This window comes from Aspergillus wentii (assembly GCF_001890725.1).
Source record: "Aspergillus wentii DTO 134E9 unplaced genomic scaffold ASPWEscaffold_9, whole genome shotgun sequence".
NCBI classification, from domain to species: Eukaryota; Fungi; Ascomycota; class Eurotiomycetes; order Eurotiales; family Aspergillaceae; genus Aspergillus; species Aspergillus wentii.
Genome location: NW_024467840.1, coordinates 1,079,154 through 1,101,102, shown reverse-complemented (window position 1 = coordinate 1,101,102; position 21,949 = coordinate 1,079,154). Strand labels below are relative to the sequence as shown.

The 21,949-nt window shown below is 46.7% G+C and overlaps 6 protein-coding genes across 6 annotated transcripts; 1 reads left to right on the top strand and 5 right to left on the bottom strand.

Annotated features, from left to right (window-relative positions):
* Window positions 1–255: 255 nt before the first annotated feature.
* ASPWEDRAFT_120494 (4-hydroxyphenylpyruvate dioxygenase family protein) lies at window positions 256–1,640 on the top strand (the record flags this gene model as incomplete). The annotated part of the gene is made up of 4 exons (XM_040828990.1): window positions 256–917; window positions 975–1,034; window positions 1,090–1,447; window positions 1,506–1,640. The coding sequence occupies 4 exons, from the start codon at window positions 256–258 to the stop codon at window positions 1,638–1,640; spliced, it is 1,215 nt and encodes a 404-aa protein (XP_040684176.1).
* Window positions 1,641–2,004: 364 nt separating this feature from the next.
* ASPWEDRAFT_120689 (uncharacterized protein) lies at window positions 2,005–4,588 on the bottom strand (the record flags this gene model as incomplete). Its single annotated transcript, XM_040829007.1, has 9 exons — window positions 2,005–2,072; window positions 2,123–2,259; window positions 2,318–2,371; window positions 2,416–2,582; window positions 2,635–2,669; window positions 2,731–2,778; window positions 2,830–2,942; window positions 3,000–3,087; window positions 3,148–4,588. 9 exons carry the CDS (start codon window positions 4,586–4,588, stop codon window positions 2,005–2,007), a joined length of 2,151 nt encoding a protein of 716 aa, XP_040684175.1.
* Window positions 4,589–4,714: 126 nt separating this feature from the next.
* On the bottom strand, window positions 4,715–5,542 carry ASPWEDRAFT_716179 (uncharacterized protein). The gene is made up of 2 exons (XM_040839187.1): window positions 5,507–5,542; window positions 4,715–5,238 (listed from the first exon to the last, which is right to left on the bottom strand). The coding sequence occupies exon 2, from the start codon at window positions 5,174–5,176 to the stop codon at window positions 4,841–4,843; it is 336 nt and encodes a 111-aa protein (XP_040684174.1). The 5' UTR covers window positions 5,177–5,238; window positions 5,507–5,542; the 3' UTR covers window positions 4,715–4,840.
* ASPWEDRAFT_716178 (uncharacterized protein) lies at window positions 5,543–6,305 on the bottom strand. Its single transcript, XM_040839186.1, has 2 exons — window positions 5,643–6,305; window positions 5,543–5,570 (listed from the first exon to the last, which is right to left on the bottom strand). The coding sequence occupies exon 1, from the start codon at window positions 6,170–6,172 to the stop codon at window positions 5,714–5,716; it is 459 nt and encodes a 152-aa protein (XP_040684173.1). The 5' UTR covers window positions 6,173–6,305; the 3' UTR covers window positions 5,543–5,570; window positions 5,643–5,713.
* A 5,211-nt stretch (window positions 6,306–11,516) lies between these two features.
* ASPWEDRAFT_32670 (uncharacterized protein) lies at window positions 11,517–13,268 on the bottom strand (the record flags this gene model as incomplete). Its single annotated transcript, XM_040833702.1, has 2 exons — window positions 11,517–13,120; window positions 13,169–13,268. The coding sequence occupies 2 exons, from the start codon at window positions 13,266–13,268 to the stop codon at window positions 11,517–11,519; spliced, it is 1,704 nt and encodes a 567-aa protein (XP_040684172.1).
* Window positions 13,269–19,392: 6,124 nt separating this feature from the next.
* ASPWEDRAFT_46097 (chaperonin-containing T-complex subunit CCT5) lies at window positions 19,393–21,858 on the bottom strand. The gene is made up of 11 exons (XM_040836691.1): window positions 21,820–21,858; window positions 21,737–21,754; window positions 21,627–21,675; window positions 21,446–21,539; window positions 21,314–21,397; window positions 20,962–21,251; window positions 20,263–20,911; window positions 20,068–20,205; window positions 19,838–20,018; window positions 19,700–19,788; window positions 19,393–19,648 (listed from the first exon to the last, which is right to left on the bottom strand). The coding sequence occupies exons 1-11, from the start codon at window positions 21,827–21,829 to the stop codon at window positions 19,604–19,606; spliced, it is 1,647 nt and encodes a 548-aa protein (XP_040684171.1). The 5' UTR covers window positions 21,830–21,858; the 3' UTR covers window positions 19,393–19,603.
* Window positions 21,859–21,949: the final 91 nt, after the last annotated feature.

Sequence of the window (21,949 nt, the reverse complement as noted above, 5' to 3'; positions counted from 1 at the left end):
TCTGCATCTCGTCCTTTCAGAAGCCAAAGAACTATCATGAGCCGCTGAATGGATATTGGATCTCCATTATGACGAATAGACGTCCTGCATATGGAGCACAAAGCCTGGATTTGTGCCCACATCCGTTTCCCAGACCATGGTTTATAAAAGAACAACTTATCCCTCTCCTAGATTATTATCTTCCACCACAAGCATCACTCTCACCATCATATCCATCATCTAACTAAGTTAAAACCACGAATTCAAACCACAGCAATGGCCCCCTCGGCTATCTCCTCCACTCCTCCCCCCAACGAGGCCCCGTCCTCCCTCGCCAGCTACAAAGGCTACCACCATGTCCACTGGTACGTGGGCAACGCCAAACAAGCCGCCTCATACTATATCACCCGCATGGGCTTCAAGCGTGTCGCCTACCGCGGTCTAGAGACAGGAAACCGAGTCATCTGCTCACACGTCGTCCGCAATGGAGACGTCACCTTTGTCCTCACCTCACCTCTGCGCTCTTTAGACAAGACCAGCAGCTTCACCCCCGAAGCCGAAGAACAGGCGCAACTTGAAGAAGTTCACAACCATCTCGAGAAGCACGGCGATGGCGTCAAGGATGTTGCGTTTGAGGTCGACTCCGTCGATGCAGTTTACTACGCTGCCTTGAAGAACGGTGGCAAGGTCGTCTCTAAGCCTAAACTGTTGGAGGATTCGCACGGCCATGTCAAGGTGGCCACGATCAAAACATATGGAGAGACTACTCACACCTTGGTGGAGACGGGCTCTTACAACGGCTCTTTCCTGCCCGGCTTCCGTCTGGAGACTGGGCCTGAAGACCCTATCTCTAAGCTGCTGCCGGGAGTCAACTTGAAACGGGTTGACCACTGTGTCGGAAACCAGGACTGGGATGAGATGGACAAGATCTGTGAATAGTATGTCATATTCTGTTCCATACCCCTTTAAAAGCGCATAACTAACCCATTCCACAGCTACGAGAAAGCCCTAGGCTTCCACCGTTTCTGGTCCGTTGACGACTCCCAAGTCTGCACGTGAGTCTCAACACCACACCAACACCATTATCTGCCAAACTAACATGCGAAAAAGCGAATTCTCCGCTCTCAAGAGCATCGTCATGGCCTCCCCCAACGAACTCGTAAAAATGCCCATCAACGAACCCGCGCACGGCAAAAAGAAATCCCAAATCGAAGAATACGTCGACTACTACAACGGCGCCGGCGTGCAACACATCGCCCTCCTAACCGACGATATCATCCGCGACATCACAAACCTCAAAGCCCGTGGTGTCGAGTTCATCAAAGTCCCCGATACGTACTACGAGGATGTCAAGGTGCGGCTTAAGAAGGCCGGACTGACTCTTCATGAGGACTTTGATACGATTCGCAGTTTGGATATTTTGATTGATTTTGATGAGGGTGGGTATCTTTTGCAGTTGTTTACCAAGGTATGTTTTCTTTTTTTTTTTTCTTTTTATCTGTCTGACCATATGCTAACGGGTGTAGCATCTGATGGACCGACCGACTGTGTTCATTGAAATCATCCAAAGACACAACTTTGAAGGTTTCGGTGCTGGCAACTTCAAGTCGCTTTTCGAAGCTCTCGAACGGGAACAAGAACTGCGTGGAAATCTCGTTTAGTTCAGATGGCTTGAATTGTAATGATGTCCATGTAGCTTTTGTATTCTCTTTTGTTGTTTATAGCATTCATTGCATATGTATGTGTTAGTTCTTGGATACCATTTTTGCTTGATGATTCTTTTTTTGTATTCACTCTATTTACTGTCAATATAAGCGGATCATTCAGCTAGGACCAAGTACTTTATGGGCCATATTAAGGGTATCAAGAGCTCCAGCGTAGCATAAGAGGCCATAGTAAGATGAAGGGAAGTGTATTTCATGATCGCGCATAGGGTATAATCCCTCATTATTGCCTGTCAAATAGCAGGCATAATGATATGTTTTTATTTCATCAAGTTATTTCTTTTTTATACAATCGTCAACCCTACTTTCGTTTCGATGAACTTGCACCGCCTGGTGTCGTTCCTCCACGACGCTTAAACTTGCGTGGATCTAACTTGTCAGCATAAAAACAAGGCAGATCTGAAAAGAGAATTTCTTACCTTTACGACTCATCAACACCCTATTTCTCGTACCTTTTCCTCCTTCCCAGAATCCACTGCCTGCTTTGCCAATCAGCACTGCACGGCATATTCCACAGTTTTCGGGTCGGTATATTTGTTCCCGCGAACAGAAACCACTGGAATAGTTAGAAACATTTTTTCAGAGATAACATTTAGTTGTTGTAAGTATCTTACCAAAGCATGCGGTTTGCATGTTCATTGGGATGGTCAGTCTCGGCGTCATGGCACCTATGAATATGGTCAGCTTTGCATGACATTATCCGGAATAGAACTGCTTCTGGAGATATTCTGAGCAAGGAATTAGGTATACATACTTATCGCACGGAAAGACCTTTGCACAGCAGCTGAATCGGAACCACCGATAACTTTTGGCATAGTGTGTGCAGCGGCCACGACGAGGCAATTCTTGACCAGCGACAATACCAAGAACCTCCTTGGGCTGTTGAACTAGGTTAGATCTTTCCTTTTATAGTATCTTGACAGTAACATACCCTTTTCCGGTTCGGAAGTTTATCACGAGACGAAACTAAATGATAGAATGATTAGCATATATTCATAGCTAAATTCCCCATCAATCATTGACTCACATGCAGCACTTCCAACTATCAAAAACTTCACCTCGGGGATTTTAAGTACTAAAGGAAGGTCAGTGGAAAGCTTTATGTTGAGGTCGATTCGGTGCATACCCATTTTACGGTGACAGTGGCGACATATAGCCATTGCGCTCTCACCACGAACTGCAACCACACCTGGTGCAGGGAAAGGCGTCGAGCACTCTGCACAGGTTGGCGTGAAGTTGCTGCACATACTGTCAGTTTTGGTTTATGATTGTCTGAGTAGGATCATTTGCACCCACCTAGGCAGAAGATCAACCACTGTGCAGCCATCCAAATCCAAATAACCCGCACGATTGCTGCTCATATGCACCAGCTGCCGTCGGAATCCTGATGCCACATTAGCTTCTCTTCGTATTTATTTGATGTGGCGCAAAAAAGATAACTTACCAAGACTCATAACATTGGCGCACTTCCTGCAAGACTCAACCTTCGGGGAGAATGCACCATTTTTGTCTGAAACATGTGGAACGTTCTTCACGTCTGTATGCTCTTTACACCGTTCGCATTTGACTGTGATATGAAGGCTGGAAATTTCCAGAAGCTCGATTCCATAATGCTCCAATGACGGAAATGACAGCGCAACCCCACGCCCAACAGTCGTAGGCTCGGGGAGATTTGGAACTGGAGCTCCCCCATCCTCTTCATCTTCTTCCGTGTATTCCTCGGAATCCGAGAGGTCTGGGTCTTCGCTGTCATCGCCATGCTCAGTTACATCCCATTCTGGAGGTCGCGGAACAACACGAATATGAGGCCGATCATCGTGATCAGCTACTAAACTATCCTCCGTAGCCTGTGGCTCCTCAAGTGCCTCGGGCAAACTAGGTTCAGGCAAGGGATCAGAAACCAGGGCAGCTTCTTTCAATGGTGTTTTGGCAAGTTTGTGCATATTGCTCGTCAGATAGTTGATCTGAGACATCAGATTCAGGCTGCCATTGTCTCCAATCCATTGCTCGAAACCGGTTTTAACGGATCGGGCTTCTGAGCCATCAACACCTTGCAGCTCAATAGAGCTCGGCTCCAGGGGGTATAACTGAGGGACCAGAAGCTTCACCGTCTTGACAGGTCGAAGTGGCACAGGAAGTTGATTTACCTTGGTTGGCTGAATGGGAATGACAAAAGAGACCTCATCTTTGGATTTTTGAAATAGAGGAAGTCTTCCAAGACGAGCCTCAATTTGCTTTGTCTCAGTCGCCCTTCGTTTCTCAGCCTGGGCTTTCTCCTCCGCAGTGAAAACCCGGGGAGCAGGCTGGGCCACCAATGGTCGTGTGGGGGCTGGTTTGACAGGTTGAATTGGACGAGGCTCGGCTGGCAATCTTTGGCTTTGCACTGGCTCATTCACCGCAGGTTCTTTTACCCCAATGTTGGGTACGAACTTGAGCGTCGGTCCTCTCTCAGTAGTTGTGAGTAAACGTTCCAGATGTCGGTCAAGACTGTTCATCCAACCCAACAGAGTTCCTCGACTCTGACTCCTGAACGTGGTATCGACGATATCATCGAACCCTCTCGACACATTTGCTTTCCAGTTGTCCCCGATTTCAGGATTGGTCAATGTAATAGTGGGCCTTCCACGTGCTGGATATGATTGTGGGACGTGCATAATACATTGCAGCTTGTCCAGCTCAAAGGGAAAATCAGGATCAGATGGTGCCATTCCAAATGCGAGCGACGTTCCAGACTCATCACTCTCCTCTGTTGGTCGAAAGCGCCGCCTCAATTGATTGATTTGGAACTCCCTTGGATCTAGACTCTCAGCCTTGGAGATAGGCCTCTGAGGTAATGCGAAGCTTGAGCTGACCGAAGGGCCAGGCATTGGTTGAGAATCATTCATTGATAGATTTCTAACACCTGTAGCTACACCTTGCGCAGAGTCCTGCGCTGGAGGGATGCCATTGGCTGGAGAACTACCCTGGGGTTGGGCCTTGGAGGGCTTTGCTTGCGCACGTTTCCGCTCATGATCAAGGGGATCATGGAGATAGGGACAGGCCTCGCCAGCACGACATCCTCAACAGATGTCAGCATGGGACATGAAATGAAAAGGTAAGGCAGAAAGAAAAAAATCACGCGGGTATAATCAGCAAGGTCAAATGTGAAGCTTCACCGATGTCCAACAGACTGGGTTACGGGCAGCCCGAGATGCAATGAAAAAAGTCCCGCATGAATACACAAGCCATGTAACAAGCCAAACGGCGTAATTGAAATACCAACTCAGAATCAACCATTCGGATCGAGTAAATACCAAATTACATGCAGAAACAAAAAGGCAGATTAACGATAACAAGCATAAGAACCTGACATCACCTACCTTTCTGGGATGTGAAGAAGCGGCATTTGACCACTTTTCGCGCGGATGATTGAGCAGCAGGATCCGGACGGTTAGGCGCTGCAGTGTCTTGAGGCTGAGCGCTTGCCAACTCATCAACGCCAACCGATGGAGGTGGACCTATGTCAAAATAAGGATATAAATGGTGAGCGTGTGACCTGAAAGGTTGCGGGCCGTGGTGTCAGGTCCAGGGGGGTAAATGGAGGGGGTAATCAGGGCGCCCTGCGCTGATGGCATCTGGAGAAGATGGAGATGGGCACACCACCAGAAACCCAGGGCATGCGCCATGCCGGACGTGAGAGATATGCACCGATCGACATGGCCCTAGGCCTGGGGCCTAGAATACGAAGCTGGAGGGTGGTCTCCTTCCCCCCACACAGAACGAGTGCCAAAGATAGTGGGATGACGAAGATGGAGGTATCTCACCTTGCGATAAAATTTCCGGACGGCCACTGCCGTCCCACCCATTGTCTGTGCTAAGAGCCATTTCCTAGAATAGAGAAGTCAGTAAGATTGCTAACTTTAAAAACAGAGAGATCACACGAGACTGGCGGTTAATTACCGGATAGACTGGCGGGAAAATCGCTAAGCAATAAACCTGAATAATGATGACCGATGATGACTTGTCAGTGTTTAGATGCCGGGGGGAATCGAGCACGGGCAGGATCCCAGTGATCGCAATTGCCAACACAGAGATCTGGTGACCTGGGGCCTGAGATCGACAGCGGCGGACGAACAGCGCAGGAGACCAGGCCTCACCCCAACTGCCTGCAGCTGCAGTGTGCAAGGAAGCTGGGCTGGTTTTAGCAAGGCTCTAAGACGGCCCGTAATGAAGGAGTTATTGTCAAAAGCAGCAATGAGGCCTAATTGGCTGATGCCAATCGAATTGACGATGATAGCAGGAGAGGTTATGACGTTGACGCGATGCGGGCGGTAAGGCACGTGACAAGGCAGCGATATCCAGGCACCTGGGATCAAGGTCACGCTCTTCATCTCGTTGAGGAAAGCGATTGAATGAGAGATATATTCTATTTGCTGCTTCCACTGCGTTTTCAGTTGGGAGATTGTCTGGCCGAAATCATGATGGCTCATGTTGACTCATCGCGAGCCATCAGCAGTCATCCTGCACCATCCTCGCCACTATGCGGTGCGATATGGCGATATGGCAATATGGCGATATGGACTACAACGATACAGCTTCACCTGGTCTAAGCATACAAGCATTCCAAGAAACCTTCATTTAGGCCGGAATCCCCTGCTTGATGAGGTACTACTTGAAGCATTCACCGTCTGTAGATGGGGTTAAGACATACAGATGACTCAGTGTGGGTAAGGCGATGACTTATTCGAACGTCCCCTCAGGCCCTCATTCCCCGCCATGATTCAGGGCAATTCGACATTCAGCATATCTGTGAGATGACCCATATCGAAAGACATGTCATCGTCCTGAACGGCTGGAACTCATCGCCGATATCCACCGTCTCTATTTAGAGCATCAGCCACAGGAATGATGCTACCATTACATGCCAATTGGTAATAATGTACAGGATGCACATCATCCTTGCGTGCAGCTCGCGCAATTCAAACTTGGAAGAGACAAGCTGAGATTCTACTTGTACAAATCTGAAAGAACACCTACTGATAAGCCTCAATACAGATGATGAGATGATGAATCCCACTTCCCCGCCACACGGCCACCGTTCCCCGCACAGGGCTTTCGTTGAACAGGACGCACGACGATTGGACCGATGGATCAAAGGAATCGGGATGCAACCTCGATCCACCGCGACGAAAATATTCAGGAGAAAAATTCCTTCACTCTCTGTTTCCCCTCCGGAGCACAGTGTACCTAGGCGATATGCAAGATGCACGCCTGGACATTACTAGTGCCGACTCATCAAGTCACCAGAACTTTTGTTCTTTTCTGGAAGACGCGGTCGAGCTGAGTGGCATCTAATCATGTATTACCATACCACCGGGTCACCGCCATCTCGTTTTCTGATCCTGTGATCGCGCCTCCTCCTGATTGTCACTTTGCAATTCCAAAATGGTCAAGGGGAAGAAACGGAATTTCCCCGTCGCAACTCCGTCTACTCCGTGCGGTACGGGAAAATCATTCCAATCCATCGCACAGAGGGATAAACATAAACTATCGATTGACACATTTCGCCTCTTTCAGGTCATTCGACTGACAGGGGCGGATGGGATTAAGCGAATCATCACCACTCGACACTGTGTTCTTTGAACCTTCGATGATTTCTAGGCGCATCCTGCAGAACTCAATAAATGCCCGTAGACAAGCCCACGACAATCACGACTAACGAGTAACGAGATTTACGCGTTGGGCATAAACTTGACATTTCAACGGCCGCCATTAAATTCAAACCCGCGCTATTCGATGGTGAAGAATGAAGCACTATTACGTACTCAGGAGGGCACACACGTAGAAAGAAAAAGCAACAGTAGCAGACTCAGCAGAGTCTATCCAAGTCCAGACCGGATTTTTGACTGTTTTCGACTGTTTACGGTAATCGACGATGCAACTTGACCAATCAATCCAGTATCATGCAGGAATATATCCAAAAACAGCCAGTCAAAACCGGCAACAAAAAGCAATTGTTAACAAATAAATTGGGTATCGAGCTCTAAGATCTGCTTTCCAGCAAATCACAATTATCCACATTTGGGCACGATGGGCTGGCTCCATCGCACTCCATTTCAGTCAACTCCATCCTGTACCCCGTGTAATCTAATACAACACCAGGGGCTGAAATCCCGCGTAATACGCCCCAAAACAGCGGGTACTGTTCGTACCGTTACCCATACCGCAAACAGCCCGGTACAAGCCCCGTACCGTACATACAAGCCCATTATCCCACGCTAGGCCTAACCTAGCCAAGCGCACGAGCCCTCTCCCGCATTTTTCAGATCATCTAGAAGGTTTCTCGAAGCGTGGTTTCGACATGGGAGAACGTGGTTTGGCGGTATATGACCATGGGTTATGGTTGGAGAGAGTAACCAAGGCTTCTTATTACCTTTTGGTTATTCTCTGTGCTTTCCAGAAGAACTGTCTTTTTGGATTTGCTCGGTGATACTTTGGAGTAACTAATTCTTGAGCCTCGTGGCCCGGCTCGTGTTTATGGAACTGGCTGATATCACGTGGTACCGTGACTGTGGAGAGAACATGGACAGCTGAGAAATGTTTTCTGATTGGACTAGCTCAGATTCATTTTCGCAGTTCAGCTCAGTTCACTTCAGGTTCAACGTCACAGATTCATCAAACTTGGCGATCTAAAAGCACTAATAGCGACCCATACAACGCTCGATTACAAGACAAGTTACGACCCAAGTGACAAGTCCCAGACTCCAAGTAGGCTAAAATCCCAACGTCGAACGTCCCAAATTGTAAAAGGCCCGTGAGCTAACATGAAACGCCCAATAAAAGCCTCGGCATCCCATAACCTCAAACTCGGCATCATCCCGAATACACAAAATCGGGATGGACCGATGGAGTTAAACAGCTCTCCGGTCCGAGGGTCTAACATACTACAATAGTACTAGTGTAGCGAACTACTTAAGAAGAAATCAAGTTTGTTTAACTGTCTGAACGTCAGTATGGGGTTTGGTGGTTTATTTAGTGGAATGTCTTGCAGTAGTCGGAGTATCTGCGGTGATATTAATACGTGATGTATGTACGTGTATTGGCAGTTAAAGGTTAGTCTCGGGTATGGGAGTAGACTTCGGTGTGCAGTCCTCCGTAGGATTTAATGTTGCATGCGTCATTGGTCTAGACTTTGTGTGTCTGAAATGTACATATGTACTACTTTAATGTTGTATGTGCATTGGGGTATGAGTATGAATATGCTGATGTATTTCTATATACAATGCTGGATGCTGAATATAAGTCTAAGATATAGACTTTTAAATATCATAAGTAATTATAGATCTAACGTGAAGATGAAAATAAATATGAAGAGCCTCGTGGTATGTGCGTCAATCCCGAACGGACGGAGGACTCCATTCCGAACGTGCATCGGCATGCCGAAAGGTCAACCCTCATCCGAAAGCCTAGATGGAGCATGGAGACATTGACCAGAAGGAGGCCAAAAGGCCCAGCCCCAAGACATTTCAAAATCGGACACTGTGCGGGAAGAAAATCTCCACACCACGATCGATTCATCAAATAAGAACCATGAAATCTGTGTAGCTGTCAAAAAGCTGTACTCTGTAATAACCCTAGTACAAGGCATTGTACTGATTTAAATACGTGACCGGTGAGCACCAACCAAACCCAGACAAAGTTAGCAAAGTACAGAACCCCTCTTCTTCTTCAACCCGCGGGCAAATCACACACCTGCCCATCTGACCCACAGCAGAGCGACAGCAGCTGAAAAGTCTGGATCGATGGGTCCTTAATACAGACAAATACAGACAGTCAGACAGTGTGCTCAGTGCTGAGATGAGCAAGTCACGTTTTCTCCAGCTTCACTGGTAACTAGACCCATCGCGGAAAGGGCCCGATACTAGCCCTTCCTGCGTTAGGTTAAGACGGTGGATTCGAAATCGGGAAAGACCGGACGTCAAAGTTTCCTTTTCGCGACTGGTCGGTGCTGAAAAGGAAAATCGGGTGGATTAGGATTGACTGTGTGGGGGTTTTTTTTTTCTTTCTTTTTTTTGCTTTCTTTCACAGTTTCATTCATTGAATTCGGATTCAAATTTGAGGCTAGTCTGATTTGGGTGGCCCATTTTTTTGGCCGGGGGAATAAATTGTTTAATGTGGGTTACTCATTGGTTAGAAACGTTCGAAGCCGCGTTACGTCATTGGACAGACGACATGTGATTTGAACTCTTTATTTCTGATTTCAGGGATAATCAAGCAAATCATATCAAGATCATAATTCATAATTCATAATAATAAGAAACTATCGGATAATCAAAGCATATTTAGCTAAATATCACTCGCTAATAAATCACTCGTTCTGGCTGTCTTACTCCTCAGTAGCCTGCATGACATTCCATGTACCCGACAGATGGAGTACAGCAAGCTACCTACTACAGGAACTGATCAGTCAGTCATTTAGTCAGTCCCCCTCATGACCTGCAGATTTCTACTTGCCAGTTGTACATGCATCGAGTCTCACATGACTGTCTGTTTATCTAGTATGTGGAATGACATCGTCTAGCCTGGATTTATGAGTAGGCATAATGGCACGATAATAATAATGATAGCATCATAAGTAACCCAACCATATAACCCTCCTGGAAACAATTTCCAGCATCCATCACCTTACTATCGGACTGTTCTAGACTCGATTCCAGCATCTGAAAAACCTACCACGTTTGTTTTTCATCTGTCTTACTTTAGGTGTAACTTCAGTCCGATCATTCCGCGGGATAACGTTTCCTAACTACACTTTTACTCTTACGTTCTAAATATTGTTGTTCTTGTAGTCATTTCGTAAAGCTTAATATCGTTTATGTTTATTGCTATCTTGTCGCTGTCATAAGTACCACATGTGAAGCGATCAATGCGGGTTCTAGATCTCAACAGGAACATGGCGTGCATGCATCGCAAAGCTGGGATTTTATCCCCGCCTGAGTTAGCTGTCCCCCTCTTCTCCCCATGTCTCCCCTCTTTCCAGGATGAATCCCTGGATCTTGTCTTCATTGCAATAACATGACTACAGGGTGGAATGACGTGTCAGCGCCACTGCCTATCTGCTACTTCTTCTTAGCTAAGTGTGCTACAGGGTACAATGATAAGAAATCTGAAATCAAGTTCTTTTAGGCGTAGATATAGGATACATGACATGTGCGCTGAAGTCGACACAAAAAAGAAATAACAAACACAACTAGTGGTATCTGGTATCAGAGCAAAAAACAACAAAAAACAAACATGGCAAGTATACGTTTTCTGCTGCAGTGCAAGGCAAGCAGTTGAAACAACGACGATGACATCCCGCAAGTCCCATTTTAGTTTCCGTTTATGTACCTCCCAAAACGAGAACAGAAAAAACACCAAAAAGAAACCCACCACCAGTCACCGCCGGATATAGAAGGAAATCAGCTGTACAAGAAGATTAATTTCGTAAATAAGAGGTGTCCTCTAAGTGGCTCGTATAATAAGAAAAATAAAACAGACAGCCACACAATGCCATGATCGAAGGGGAATAAACAAAGAGACCCGAAAGAAGATTAGGTCACAAATAAACAACCAGATCAATCCCAGAAGGCGCCAAGATGCAATGCAGTGTCGTGATCGTGCGTGTCACAAAGGATATGTCGATGGTCTTTACATGGAGGATAAACGAGGCGATGTTCGGATATCGTGGTCTGAAACACATAACTCATCTCGAGAGGATATGCAAGTCAACCAGATGCAGTAAAACAATAAAAGAAAAAAACAGATGATTGTAAACAGGGTTCAGTGGCCCCACTACCACCCCTTCACGTGGTACTCCCAAGGTCCAAAGTCGGTGTAGTTGGTAAACGAACTGTTCTTTGCGTCCGTTGCGGAACTGCCACTCTGACCGGATGGGTTGGGGTACTCTTTCAGGTTGGCCATGTCGTGGGCAGTGTGGCGTCGTTTCAGGAAAGCGTTGGCCGTCGCACTCTTCTGCTGACGCTCCCATAGGAGGTGTCGGCGAAGAGACTCTGTCAGCTCTGTCGCAAGCATGTTTCGACGTGTTGTGCGGGGGGAATGCGCGACAGACTGCGGGGGCGCCCTAACGATGATCGGCTTGGATCGAGGCACGTCGGGGCCACGCATAGTGAGATTATCCTCGTCGTGGTCGGGCGGCGACGCAGCAACGGCCGGACCATTGGGTGACGTCAGGCGCGAACGTTGGAGGGCCGGAGTGGATCGGGAGTTGTTTCCCTGCATTCTTGCAGGTTGGTGCATCATCATAGTGAGCATGGAGCGGCGAGAGACAAGGTTCGGTCGGGAGTCCACGCGCTGGAACATAGCATTTTCTTCCACGCTGGATCGGCCACTTTCTGTGACGGAATCCTCCCAATCAGAGTCCTCATCGTCGTCGATGGCGCTCTCCGAAACCTCGTCCTCGGTCTCGATCGCGTCCTCGTCGTTGTCCCGATCATCCTTGATAATTCCAACATCATCCCGGAACGAAGCCACCTTCTTGTTGGGGCTGGGGTTGCTGGTATTCGGCTTCAATTCGTCCGACAGAGAGCTGCGGTGGCGACCCTGGATAGCCATACGGTCTTCGAAGGAACTCTCGTCGTCGTCTCCAGAAGAACCACCCAAAGTAAACATACCGCCCTTCTTCTTCAGGGGCGATGGCCTAAGTCGTGCAGGGGAGTGGGCTGGACCAGGTTCCACCGCGAGTCTAGGCTGCGACCGATATGAAGAAGAAACCATGGCCGGGGAAAAACCACGGACAATACTAGGAGACTTGACCAATCCCGGTCGGCTGGGTAGGATTCCAGACGATGAAACACTAGTGTCGGAGGCGGCAGTCTGAGCAGCATCGCTGTCGTTGCCCTCAGGTGCCGTAGTAGAGCAAGATTCGGTAGACTGGTGCATTTGCTGGTCTTCAAAAGCAGAAAACGACGGAGTTGGCTTCGTCGTAGACACGGAAGGAGGAGTAGGAGTAGGAGTGGAAGGGCGGGGAGTAATGTCGACGACCGGAGGCGAAACTGTAGTCATGGGAGCAGGCAAGGGTTCAAGGTTCTTCTTCTCCTTGATGTTGAGCACCATTCGCTCCAAGCCCAGAGAAGTGATGTGCTTCTCCTTTCCTCTGCTGAGATTGACAAGAGAATCTTCACGGACCACGGCGGGTCTATAGTCAGCTCTGGGGCGCTTGATGTGGTGTTCGATCCTCTCTGCCTGGTCGGATGCAGCAGATTCGACACTAGCAGAGAGTTCGGGCAGATCACCACCTTCGGAACGCAGCAATGGAATGGCCGAAGCCTCGCTGGTAGTTTCGGGCTCGACGCAAAATGTCTCGCGGGTCCAAAGTCGCCAGCTCAAGTTCTCAAGTCGGCGTCCTTCCTCCATGTAGTCGGCACATTTGGAGAAAACTGATAAAAACCGTCAGCCAGTGGCCCCGACAGGGGAAGCAAACTTACCCATCCACATGCCGTGGAGACTCTGTGCATTGGCCGTGTCGACCTTGTGGATTTTCTCCGTGTCCACAGTAAGGACGGGCGTTGTCAAAGGTGAAGGCATGATGTCGACGCCACAACGAATTTCCCAAACTTTTCCTTATAAAAAATAATCGTGTATATGATGGTGTTTCGGGGTCGCCGTCTCCCCCGAGCGTGGTCGTACGGCGCGAAAGTGATGATTTAAAAGTTCTCTCTAATCCTTCAGGTATATTACCGAGATTTCGACGGGAGGCTCTGCAGGATGGAATCTGCAGATGACGGGGATTGAATTGAGAAGAGTAGCGGCGCCCAAGCTGCAATCAGATGCTCGTGCAACAGATGCAGCAAAAAACCAGGTATCCTTCCGAGGTATATCGTAGAGGTCGATCCGGAGAGTGGCACAATGGGATCGAGGTAAGACGAGCAGTGGAGAGAGAACAAGTCGAATTGTTCTGCTGGAGTGATAGTATGGTGGTAATGATCGACCTTCCCAATCCAAGCAACAGAAGCTTTTCCTTCTTCCTTTCGATGCGGAGAGCGACCGGAAGCGAAGATCGGCGGGGGGAAGATGGAGGAGAGTGGAAATTGGCGAGATGGAGAGACGAAGAGAAGACGGAATCGTAAAAAAGAGAGGTGAAAGATGGGGAAAGCGGTTAGAGGAGAGATAGAGAAGAGAGGAGAGAGGAAGAGGAAAAAATTGAATAATATGGGGGAGGAGAAAGGCCGGGTGGAGGAGAGGAAGAAGAAAGAGGAAAAGGAAAATACTTAGTGAATGACGGGCCAGTGGAGAGGGGGGTGGTAATTGTTTTTTATTTGGTATTTGTGGTATTATGGGGAGTGGGTACGATAGAATACAAGGGGAGAAGGAAGAAAATCGAGGGTGGCCAACGAGGGTACCGAGGAACAGGTAGCGGTAAGATGAGAAATAAAATAAAAATTAAATAATTATTAAATATTATTTTATTTTGGTGTTACTTCCGAAGTACCCCCGTGGGTCCGTAAGGTATTTCATACAGCGTCATGACACGGGTAATATTACCGGTCTGTTTCCGTACTTACGAACAAATAAAATAAAATAAAATAAAATATAAGAAAAATAAGAAATAAAGAATAAAATATTAGAATATCTAATAGATAATATGAATAGAATAAATAAAAATATAGCATAGAATAAAAATGCAAGTAGAATAAAACGTACTGCAGAATAAAAAAGATAATAATAGAGGTCTAGACAAGATTATCGACCCTGTGACCTGCTTGTTTTTTCTTCCCTTTTGGCCCTTTCCTTTTCCCGCGCGCTGACTAAGACCCTCCCCGGTCACCTGAAGGGCTGAAAATCCAGTGGAATCTCCCCGACCTCAAAATGCGGCGTGGCTGATTGGCTCTCGATGCACCAGCCGAAATCAATCATCCTCACATCAACAACGCTTTTCTATAGTTCCGGAATGATCTGTCGTTTCCTTCTTCTTCATGCCTCGATTCGGAACCTTTTCCCCATACGCCTCAAACTATCGGCTGACTCTTAACACTTACAGAGGTACGTAGTCCGTACTTACTACGGAGTAGGTCGCCACGCTCCAAACACTAGGAGTTCCAGCCTACTCGCCCCTTGATGATAGTTCTCATACAGATCAATTCAAACACGTTTTCTGAGTTCATCTGAACCATCCACTTCCAGTTCCCCCGGAACTTTGATGGAAGTACGGAGTCCGGAGTATAGTACCACACCTCCTGTACCCCATGACCTCCCCCCCTTTGTCTGTTCCCGTACTCTGTAAACGAAACGGATGGGACTTGTTCACGGTGAGATAATAATGATACATACATACATGCTACCGACATAGCTATGATCGACCTTTTTCATCCATCGGTACGGAGTACGGAGGTATGTACCCATTGATTTACCAGTCGCATTCCGGGGAACCACTCTCGACCTTCCGATCTCGTTGATCGACTTGCTTCCCTATATGTAGTTATCCCTCCCTAGCCTTCTTGATACATAGTGCATTACTCTATTCTGCTTTGGAGAAGTCCAAAAAACCAGCTTTTGCTCATTCCTTTCCTGCTTCTCCTGTCTGTCTGTCTCTCGTCCTCCGCTGTACTCCGTTTCTTTGTACACGGTGGGTTGTACTTCCTATGGAGTACTGTGGGATTATCGCATCATGTGGACGTGCAGTTTTTTCTTTCCTTTCCTTTTCTTTTCTTTTCTTTTTCATCCCCTTGATTAGTTAGTTGGTCGTCTATACCGCCCCTTTTCTTTTCTTTTTTTGCGTTTCGTTTCGTTTCGTTAATCCTCCGAATCATCCATCCCTGGCGGGTTTCCCGTATTGCATCTAGTCTGGCTGTTTCTTCGGCATTAGCGATAAGAAAAAATAAGTAAAAACTAAAAGTCAGAAAAAAAGAAAGAAGGAAATGAAAGTGTCACAACGGCCATCACGAGGTGGCCAGCTGTCACCGACAATCAGTTCGGGATGTTTGATTCATGGCGGTTAGCTGGCTTGTCATGGGAATACCTAGGTCGGATGTGGGTTTAAGGCTTATTGTAGTATCATATAGAGTAGTTTAATCACTGATCTAATCGCTTACAGGGTATGGATCATGGATGGTGATGGTTGATGGGATTATTCCATGTCGAGGCTCAAAGTGACACAGGCATATCTAGATGAATCAGATGATATCCACGTCAATAGATATCATTATTATACACTATTAAGTATTCAGATTATATATACAGAGTACAGTTAAGCAGTCAGTTGATACTATACCTGCACAACACACTGTCAAGGAAGCTTATTAGCATGAATGATATTGGCTTACTCTACTATTATTTCATGCATACCAGTCACCCAGATTAGGCAGATAACCCATCCCCTCCCGTCCAGTTGGAACATGGAACTGTCGACTTCAGACTGTTCAGCTGCTTTCCTGCATCGTCCCACGGTGGCAATGAGGCAATGAAAAGACGAGGGGGGCTGCAAGTGAAATACCCCATCACATACAGCCCATCACAATCCCTAGCTCGATAGCCTAGTCTTAGATGCATAATATTGGGTTATATTATTACGGCTCAGCTTGACTGGTGACAATCTGGGATAGATTACTCCGGAGATCTACCATCGCATGATCGAGATAACCACTATACCGGGGTATAGCCAGCTGTCAGTCTATAATTGGTTTCTGTTATCTGGGGATGAGTACTTTTGTACTATGTAATAGTAGAGAAGAGAAGAAGCACATGGCCGAACTTCGTTTACAGATAGACAGTCCATCCCACGCTGTCTATTACTATTACTATGGCAGAGTGATCGCCGAATAGTTGCCGTTCGTCCTCGGCAGTCAACACGGCAGTCATGGACAGATGGAAGAACATAACATGGAACGCCACTAGACTGGACAGTAAATAGCATTTGAATAGTACAATACACATGGCATGCAGTTCCATGGGCGTCTCCTGTTCTCCAAAATACTATTGATTCCAATTCCATCACTTTCTGTCTATCCAAGTGGGGGTGACAGGCGGGGAGTGGCAAACCCCAAGTCACGAGAAGCGTCACGTCACATGATGTGGGGTCTCCTTTTCAGGAACACCACCGCCACTTGACACTATTGGCGTCACCAGATATGACGAAAGAGAGTATCCTCTACTAGATGCTACTTAGTGCATGTATATGTTACTGTACTTCTGTATACTGTATACTGTATACTGTATACTGTAGGTGTATTCCGTAGTTGGGTCGCTCCTTGCGCCATCGAGAAAGCCAAAAGTCAGGTGTCAAGTCGGACAGAGTACATACAAACAAGCATTGGATTGAGTCAGGGACTAACTCTGTTTATTGAATATTCGTTCTACTATGATTTACCACAGCATATTCAGCATCATAATGAATATACTCCATACTATCGATAATGAGCATCTCTATGATCAAGTAGAAGTACCTGAGCAGTCACATTCCCCGGCCCGCATCCCCGACCCATTCATTCATCACCATTCATCCATCCCTTAAATCATGCTCGTACCTTGAGTAACTTGACCTGCCCGTTGAATTGTCAATCTGTCCTCTTCCCTTTAAAGTGATAACTATGCAACTCCTGCAGGGTGGTATGGGACGCAAGGGTGCAACGGATCGACGGGTGCAGGATCCGGACATATATATATATCTGCAGTCCAGTCAACTGACTTAATCGAGACTGCGACTGAATATGTAGGATGGAATGGTCTGGGTTGTGTTTCGTGAAGATATCTAGAAGGGTTGGGTCTGGGTGGAATGTGTGGTTTTATATATGGCCAGATAAGTATAGATGACACGTATCCAGGTATCTGGGACTGGAACAGTCAAGTATGCAGAATTATTATTTCGTTGATGGTATTATTATCCCTTGGGCCCTTTATTAGATGCTATCAATAGTATGGACCTAGCATTGAAGCAGATTATTAGCTAGTAATTTGATGCTATATAAATATACAGTATAGAAGTACTTTCAATGTACCCCACGCAACCTGAAACCAAAATGATGCAAGATCAGGTACCAAATAAGCCTTCCCATGACTATAAAGTGTACTTTGTATAAATAAAGTACATGTGTTGGTTGTGTACTTTGATCATATGAACCTGTTGAGATGGTCAGCCAATCGGTTATATTGTATATTATTTATATAATTTCTATATAATCATATAAGATGATAATTATATACAATATTAATATAGATTATTGTTTATAATGATAGAACCTAATCCGGGGTAGATCTGGGGAAACTACTGCGCCTGTATGGAGTCATTATGTACGATACTTTCCCGAGTACTTTTATATCACTAAACCAAACAGTACTCGTAATACTGCATACAGTGACATACAGACAACATACAGAAACACTCCATCTTGTTGTCTTGTCAACTGCTGTCTTCACCGTCATGTGGAATCCTCCAAAGTAGCGGTATACAACTACCACTACAACACCATGCATAAATGGATACACCAACACAGAAACAGCATCATCATCAACATCATCAATTAATTATAATCAAGTCATGAGAAGAACGCCTTTCACTGCTGACTGGGACGGTGATTGTTTATCCGCCGAACAGAACACGGCCACGTCAATTGTCAAATGGTCAGTTTGTCCACCATGTGATATAGCTATACACACGGGAGTTATAATGGATGCATAACCGATTGTCTGGACTCGGTCAGAGGAGAAAAATGAGATCGACTCGTTCTAGACTTGATTGTGGTTATTTGCTTTTGGATGAGTAAATGATGCGGTGCTGGGATTGTCTGTGTGTCTGTGTTTTTTCTTTTCTTTTTCGGTGATTGATTGACAGGGTCATCTGGACAGTTGATTTTTTCCCATCACTTATTTAATTAGGAAGAATTATTCATTGCATACTGTACAACTTCATTTTTAGCCAATTTGATGATCAGTACGTAACGCAAGCCACATGCTTACCCATTTATCTACTGATGGCTATGGATGCCTCATTCCGAGAATACGGTAGGATAGATGCATCAGTCCACATGTCAAACATGACCTATCCACCATCATCAGAGATAGATGGATGTAACACGTTCGCGGAACCAGGATTCCACTTCCACGCGCGCTTTAATTCCTCGATGGTCAGGATTAATCCTAGACTGGGCTGCATTATCCACTGTGTGATAATAGTGGGCACCGAGTGATAGTGAGGGTGGAAAAAGAAAAAAGGAAAAAGGATCCGTACTTTTTTTTTTGTCCATGTGAAGTGTGAACTGGTGTGACAAAATAAAAATATACTGGGGGCTGGATTGGGATTGGATTTGAGTGATGAGATGAGATGAGATTGATGATCCCCTGATTTGGTTGAATCATGTGGGATACCCCTGACTTGCGCTCTCGAGATACAAACCGCGGTTTACTTACTATGTACTACGGAGTATCTGTAGGTATACTATTATGTGTATCCGTATTTGTATCAGTTGTTTTATTCATGCCTTACTTGGGTATCAGAATGGCAGTGTCAGTTGACCGTAATAATGTCCGATATCCCCCATGGCGGATGACAAGGGGCCAAACCGAGGCAGACTGTGACGGGGAGTTGTATAGCGTGGTATCACGATCCGCCAGTTTCATATGTAACATACACTGCCTCGGGGCGGAGTGGGAATGTGTTAGAGGTTGAAACAGCCTATCTATACATAGATATTTGATGTTCTAGTATTTTCATGGAAGGTTGGGTTGCATATGTCGGGGTTGCATTGCATTGTTTATTCTTGAAGTAACAGTACTGCTACGAGGTGAGTAGACATCAATTCATTCAACGATTTTTATCTATGCCCCATGTTCTACATAGGTCATACTCATTACCGACAACACACTGTATGTAAATGTCCCGACTCCAGCGCCTTATAGCTGGTCATCGGTTTAAATTGTATACAAGAAACCTAGAAATCCTGCTCGTCATCGCCAGAGATGATGACGTTGTTGATCTAATCAGTTAGCTATGGCCATACTACATTCAAAGATTCAAATAGACATACCTTAAGAACCATGCGGCACAGCTGGGTCGCAAGCAAGAGCTGCTGGCGCTTTCCAATCAGAGGATCAATAGCAAAGTGCTCTTTCATATCTATATCTAGTCAGTATATTATCATTCGTATCTTATCGAATCATCATACCGTTGTTGCCTGTCAACATGCAGTCAACCCCAAGTCTCGAGTTGTTCTCCTTGACTTGACGCGACTTGATCGAGGCCAGAGTCTCGATCGGGCTCAATCCAGAGTTCTCGGCCAGAGCCAAAGGAACGGCGTCCAGCGCGTCGGCGAAAGCACGCATGGCATATTGTTCGATTCCAGGGCTCTGTAAACTAGTTAGTCAAAGCAATCGAATCAAGTATCAAGTAACGTACCTTGGCAGCCGCATCTTCCACGGCAATAGAGCATGCAATCTCAGCAGCACCTCCTCCGTACACAACTCGGTTGTCGCGCACCAAGTTGCGGACGACACACAGAGCATCGTGTAGTGATCGCTTAGCCTCATCAATAATCTGCAACAAATCAGTATCCCGTAACCAATCATATAAATCATATCAAGAACTGCTGACCATCTTGTTGCTTCCTCGTACAAACACAGTCACCGCACGGCTGTTGGCACACTCCTCGATGACAAGCATCTTCTCTCGTGTGGTACCAAAGGTCATCTCTCGGACGCGACCTGCGGTTCCTAGCTTCTCTGCGCTCAAGTCCTCAAAGCGAGGAACAATTCGGCCGTTCGTAGCAATGGCGATCAGTTCAATTTCAGGTCCACCAACCCATCTCACGGCAGGGAGCTTGTTCTGGAGCAGGAGGTGGTTGGCTTCGTCATCGAAACCCCACTGGCAGATGACCAGGTTGGCACCAGAGTCCTTCAGGTGCTGGATCATCTCAGTGAACTTTTCCCTCTCATAGTCTTGCAGCTTCTTGAATTCTTCCACCGTTGTAATGTCCAACTTGTGCTTGGTCTTGGGCTTTGGGGGCTCGAACGGGCAGGTCAAAATTGCCATCTTGGCATCTGTGACCTCATCGGGCATCTGGGGGTGAGAGAAGTCCTTGTCCACAATGACACCCTTGACAAGCAAGGAATCTTCAAGAGCTCCTCCAACCTTTCCGTCAACCTTGATCAGCTCAAAGTCAACATCCTTGCGCTCGAGGTCGGCGACAGAGAGAACGGCATCGATGGCGATCTTGGCGAACTGGTCGTGGGATTTCGACACACTATCAAATGTCAATATAAAGAATGCACAATCATGGGCACTCAGTCATACATCTTACTACCCAAACTGGTCTTGGCAACCTTCAGCAGGTTCTCGGTGTGGTCTTTGGTAAAGGGGATCTCGTCACTGATCTTGTCGAGCTGCTCAACAGCAATTTCGCACGCCTGATCGTAACCGTCTGCAATTCGGATGGGGTGGATGCCCTTGTCGATCAAATCGGCGGCTTGCTCCAACATGGCCGCGGCCAGGACGACAACGCCAGTTGTTCCATCACCAATTTCCTCATCCTGAGATCTCGAAAGCTCAACCAACAGCTTGGCAACGTTGTTTGTAACTTCCATCTTTTCATCCCAAAGTCAGTGCCAATTCAATCAACGACGTCGAAGGAAATTCGAGAACGGACCTGACCAAGGATAGTTGCACCGTCGTTTGTAACTGTGATATCGCCATCGGGGGAAATCAAGATCTTATCGAGACCGCGGGGACCCTACATATCATTAGACCCTTGCCTACAGCCCGTTTCTCCTGATCATACCAAAGAACTCTTCACAATGCTGGCCACGGTCTTGGCGGCAACAATGTGTGATTTCACGGCTTCGGTGCCGTGCTGTCTCTTCTTCTTTCCTTGGCTATACGTAGAAAAACCTGTCAGCCTCAAACCCTCCCGCACAACAATGTTCTAAAAGACGGTGAAGCGATCGTATTTTCGAACGTACTCTCGGACGACAATGAATGGGCGGCCCTGCTCATCCTTCAATACGGAAGCTGTTATGATGGTCAGTTGTTGATTCGCCGAATCGAAATTCGTAGGACCGGAAATATCAACCTTGGGACATATCAAGCTCTGTAAGAAAAAAGTTGGAGACCGTCAGTGGGTGAGTCCGAGAATGAGGGGTATCAGGGACGTACGCATCGCCATTTTGACGGTGGTCTGCCACACGGCAGGAGTTCCAATCTAAAAACCTGAAAGATCCAACGGGGAAAATGAAAGCCGGAGACAATAAAATCCTCCCGGCAGTATTAAATTAAAGCGACGTGG

What these genes read in the sequence shown, in the direction of transcription:
- ASPWEDRAFT_46097 (XM_040836691.1), bottom strand. An exon ending in GTGCAACTATCCTTGGTCAG is followed by an intron (nt 21,252 to 21,313) that starts GTCCGTTCTCGA and finishes TGGGATGAAAAG; the next exon opens with ATGGAAGTTACAAACAACGT. An exon ending in TGTGCCGCATGGTTCTTAAG is followed by an intron (nt 19,649 to 19,699) that starts GTATGTCTATTT and finishes CTAACTGATTAG; the next exon opens with ATCAACAACGTCATCATCTC.
- ASPWEDRAFT_716178 (XM_040839186.1), bottom strand. Translation starts at nt 6,172, where the DNA reads ATGAGCCATCATGATTTCGGCCAGACAATCTCCCAACTGAAAACGCAG.
- ASPWEDRAFT_716179 (XM_040839187.1), bottom strand. Translation starts at nt 5,176, where the DNA reads ATGAGTTGGCAAGCGCTCAGCCTCAAGACACTGCAGCGCCTAACCGTC.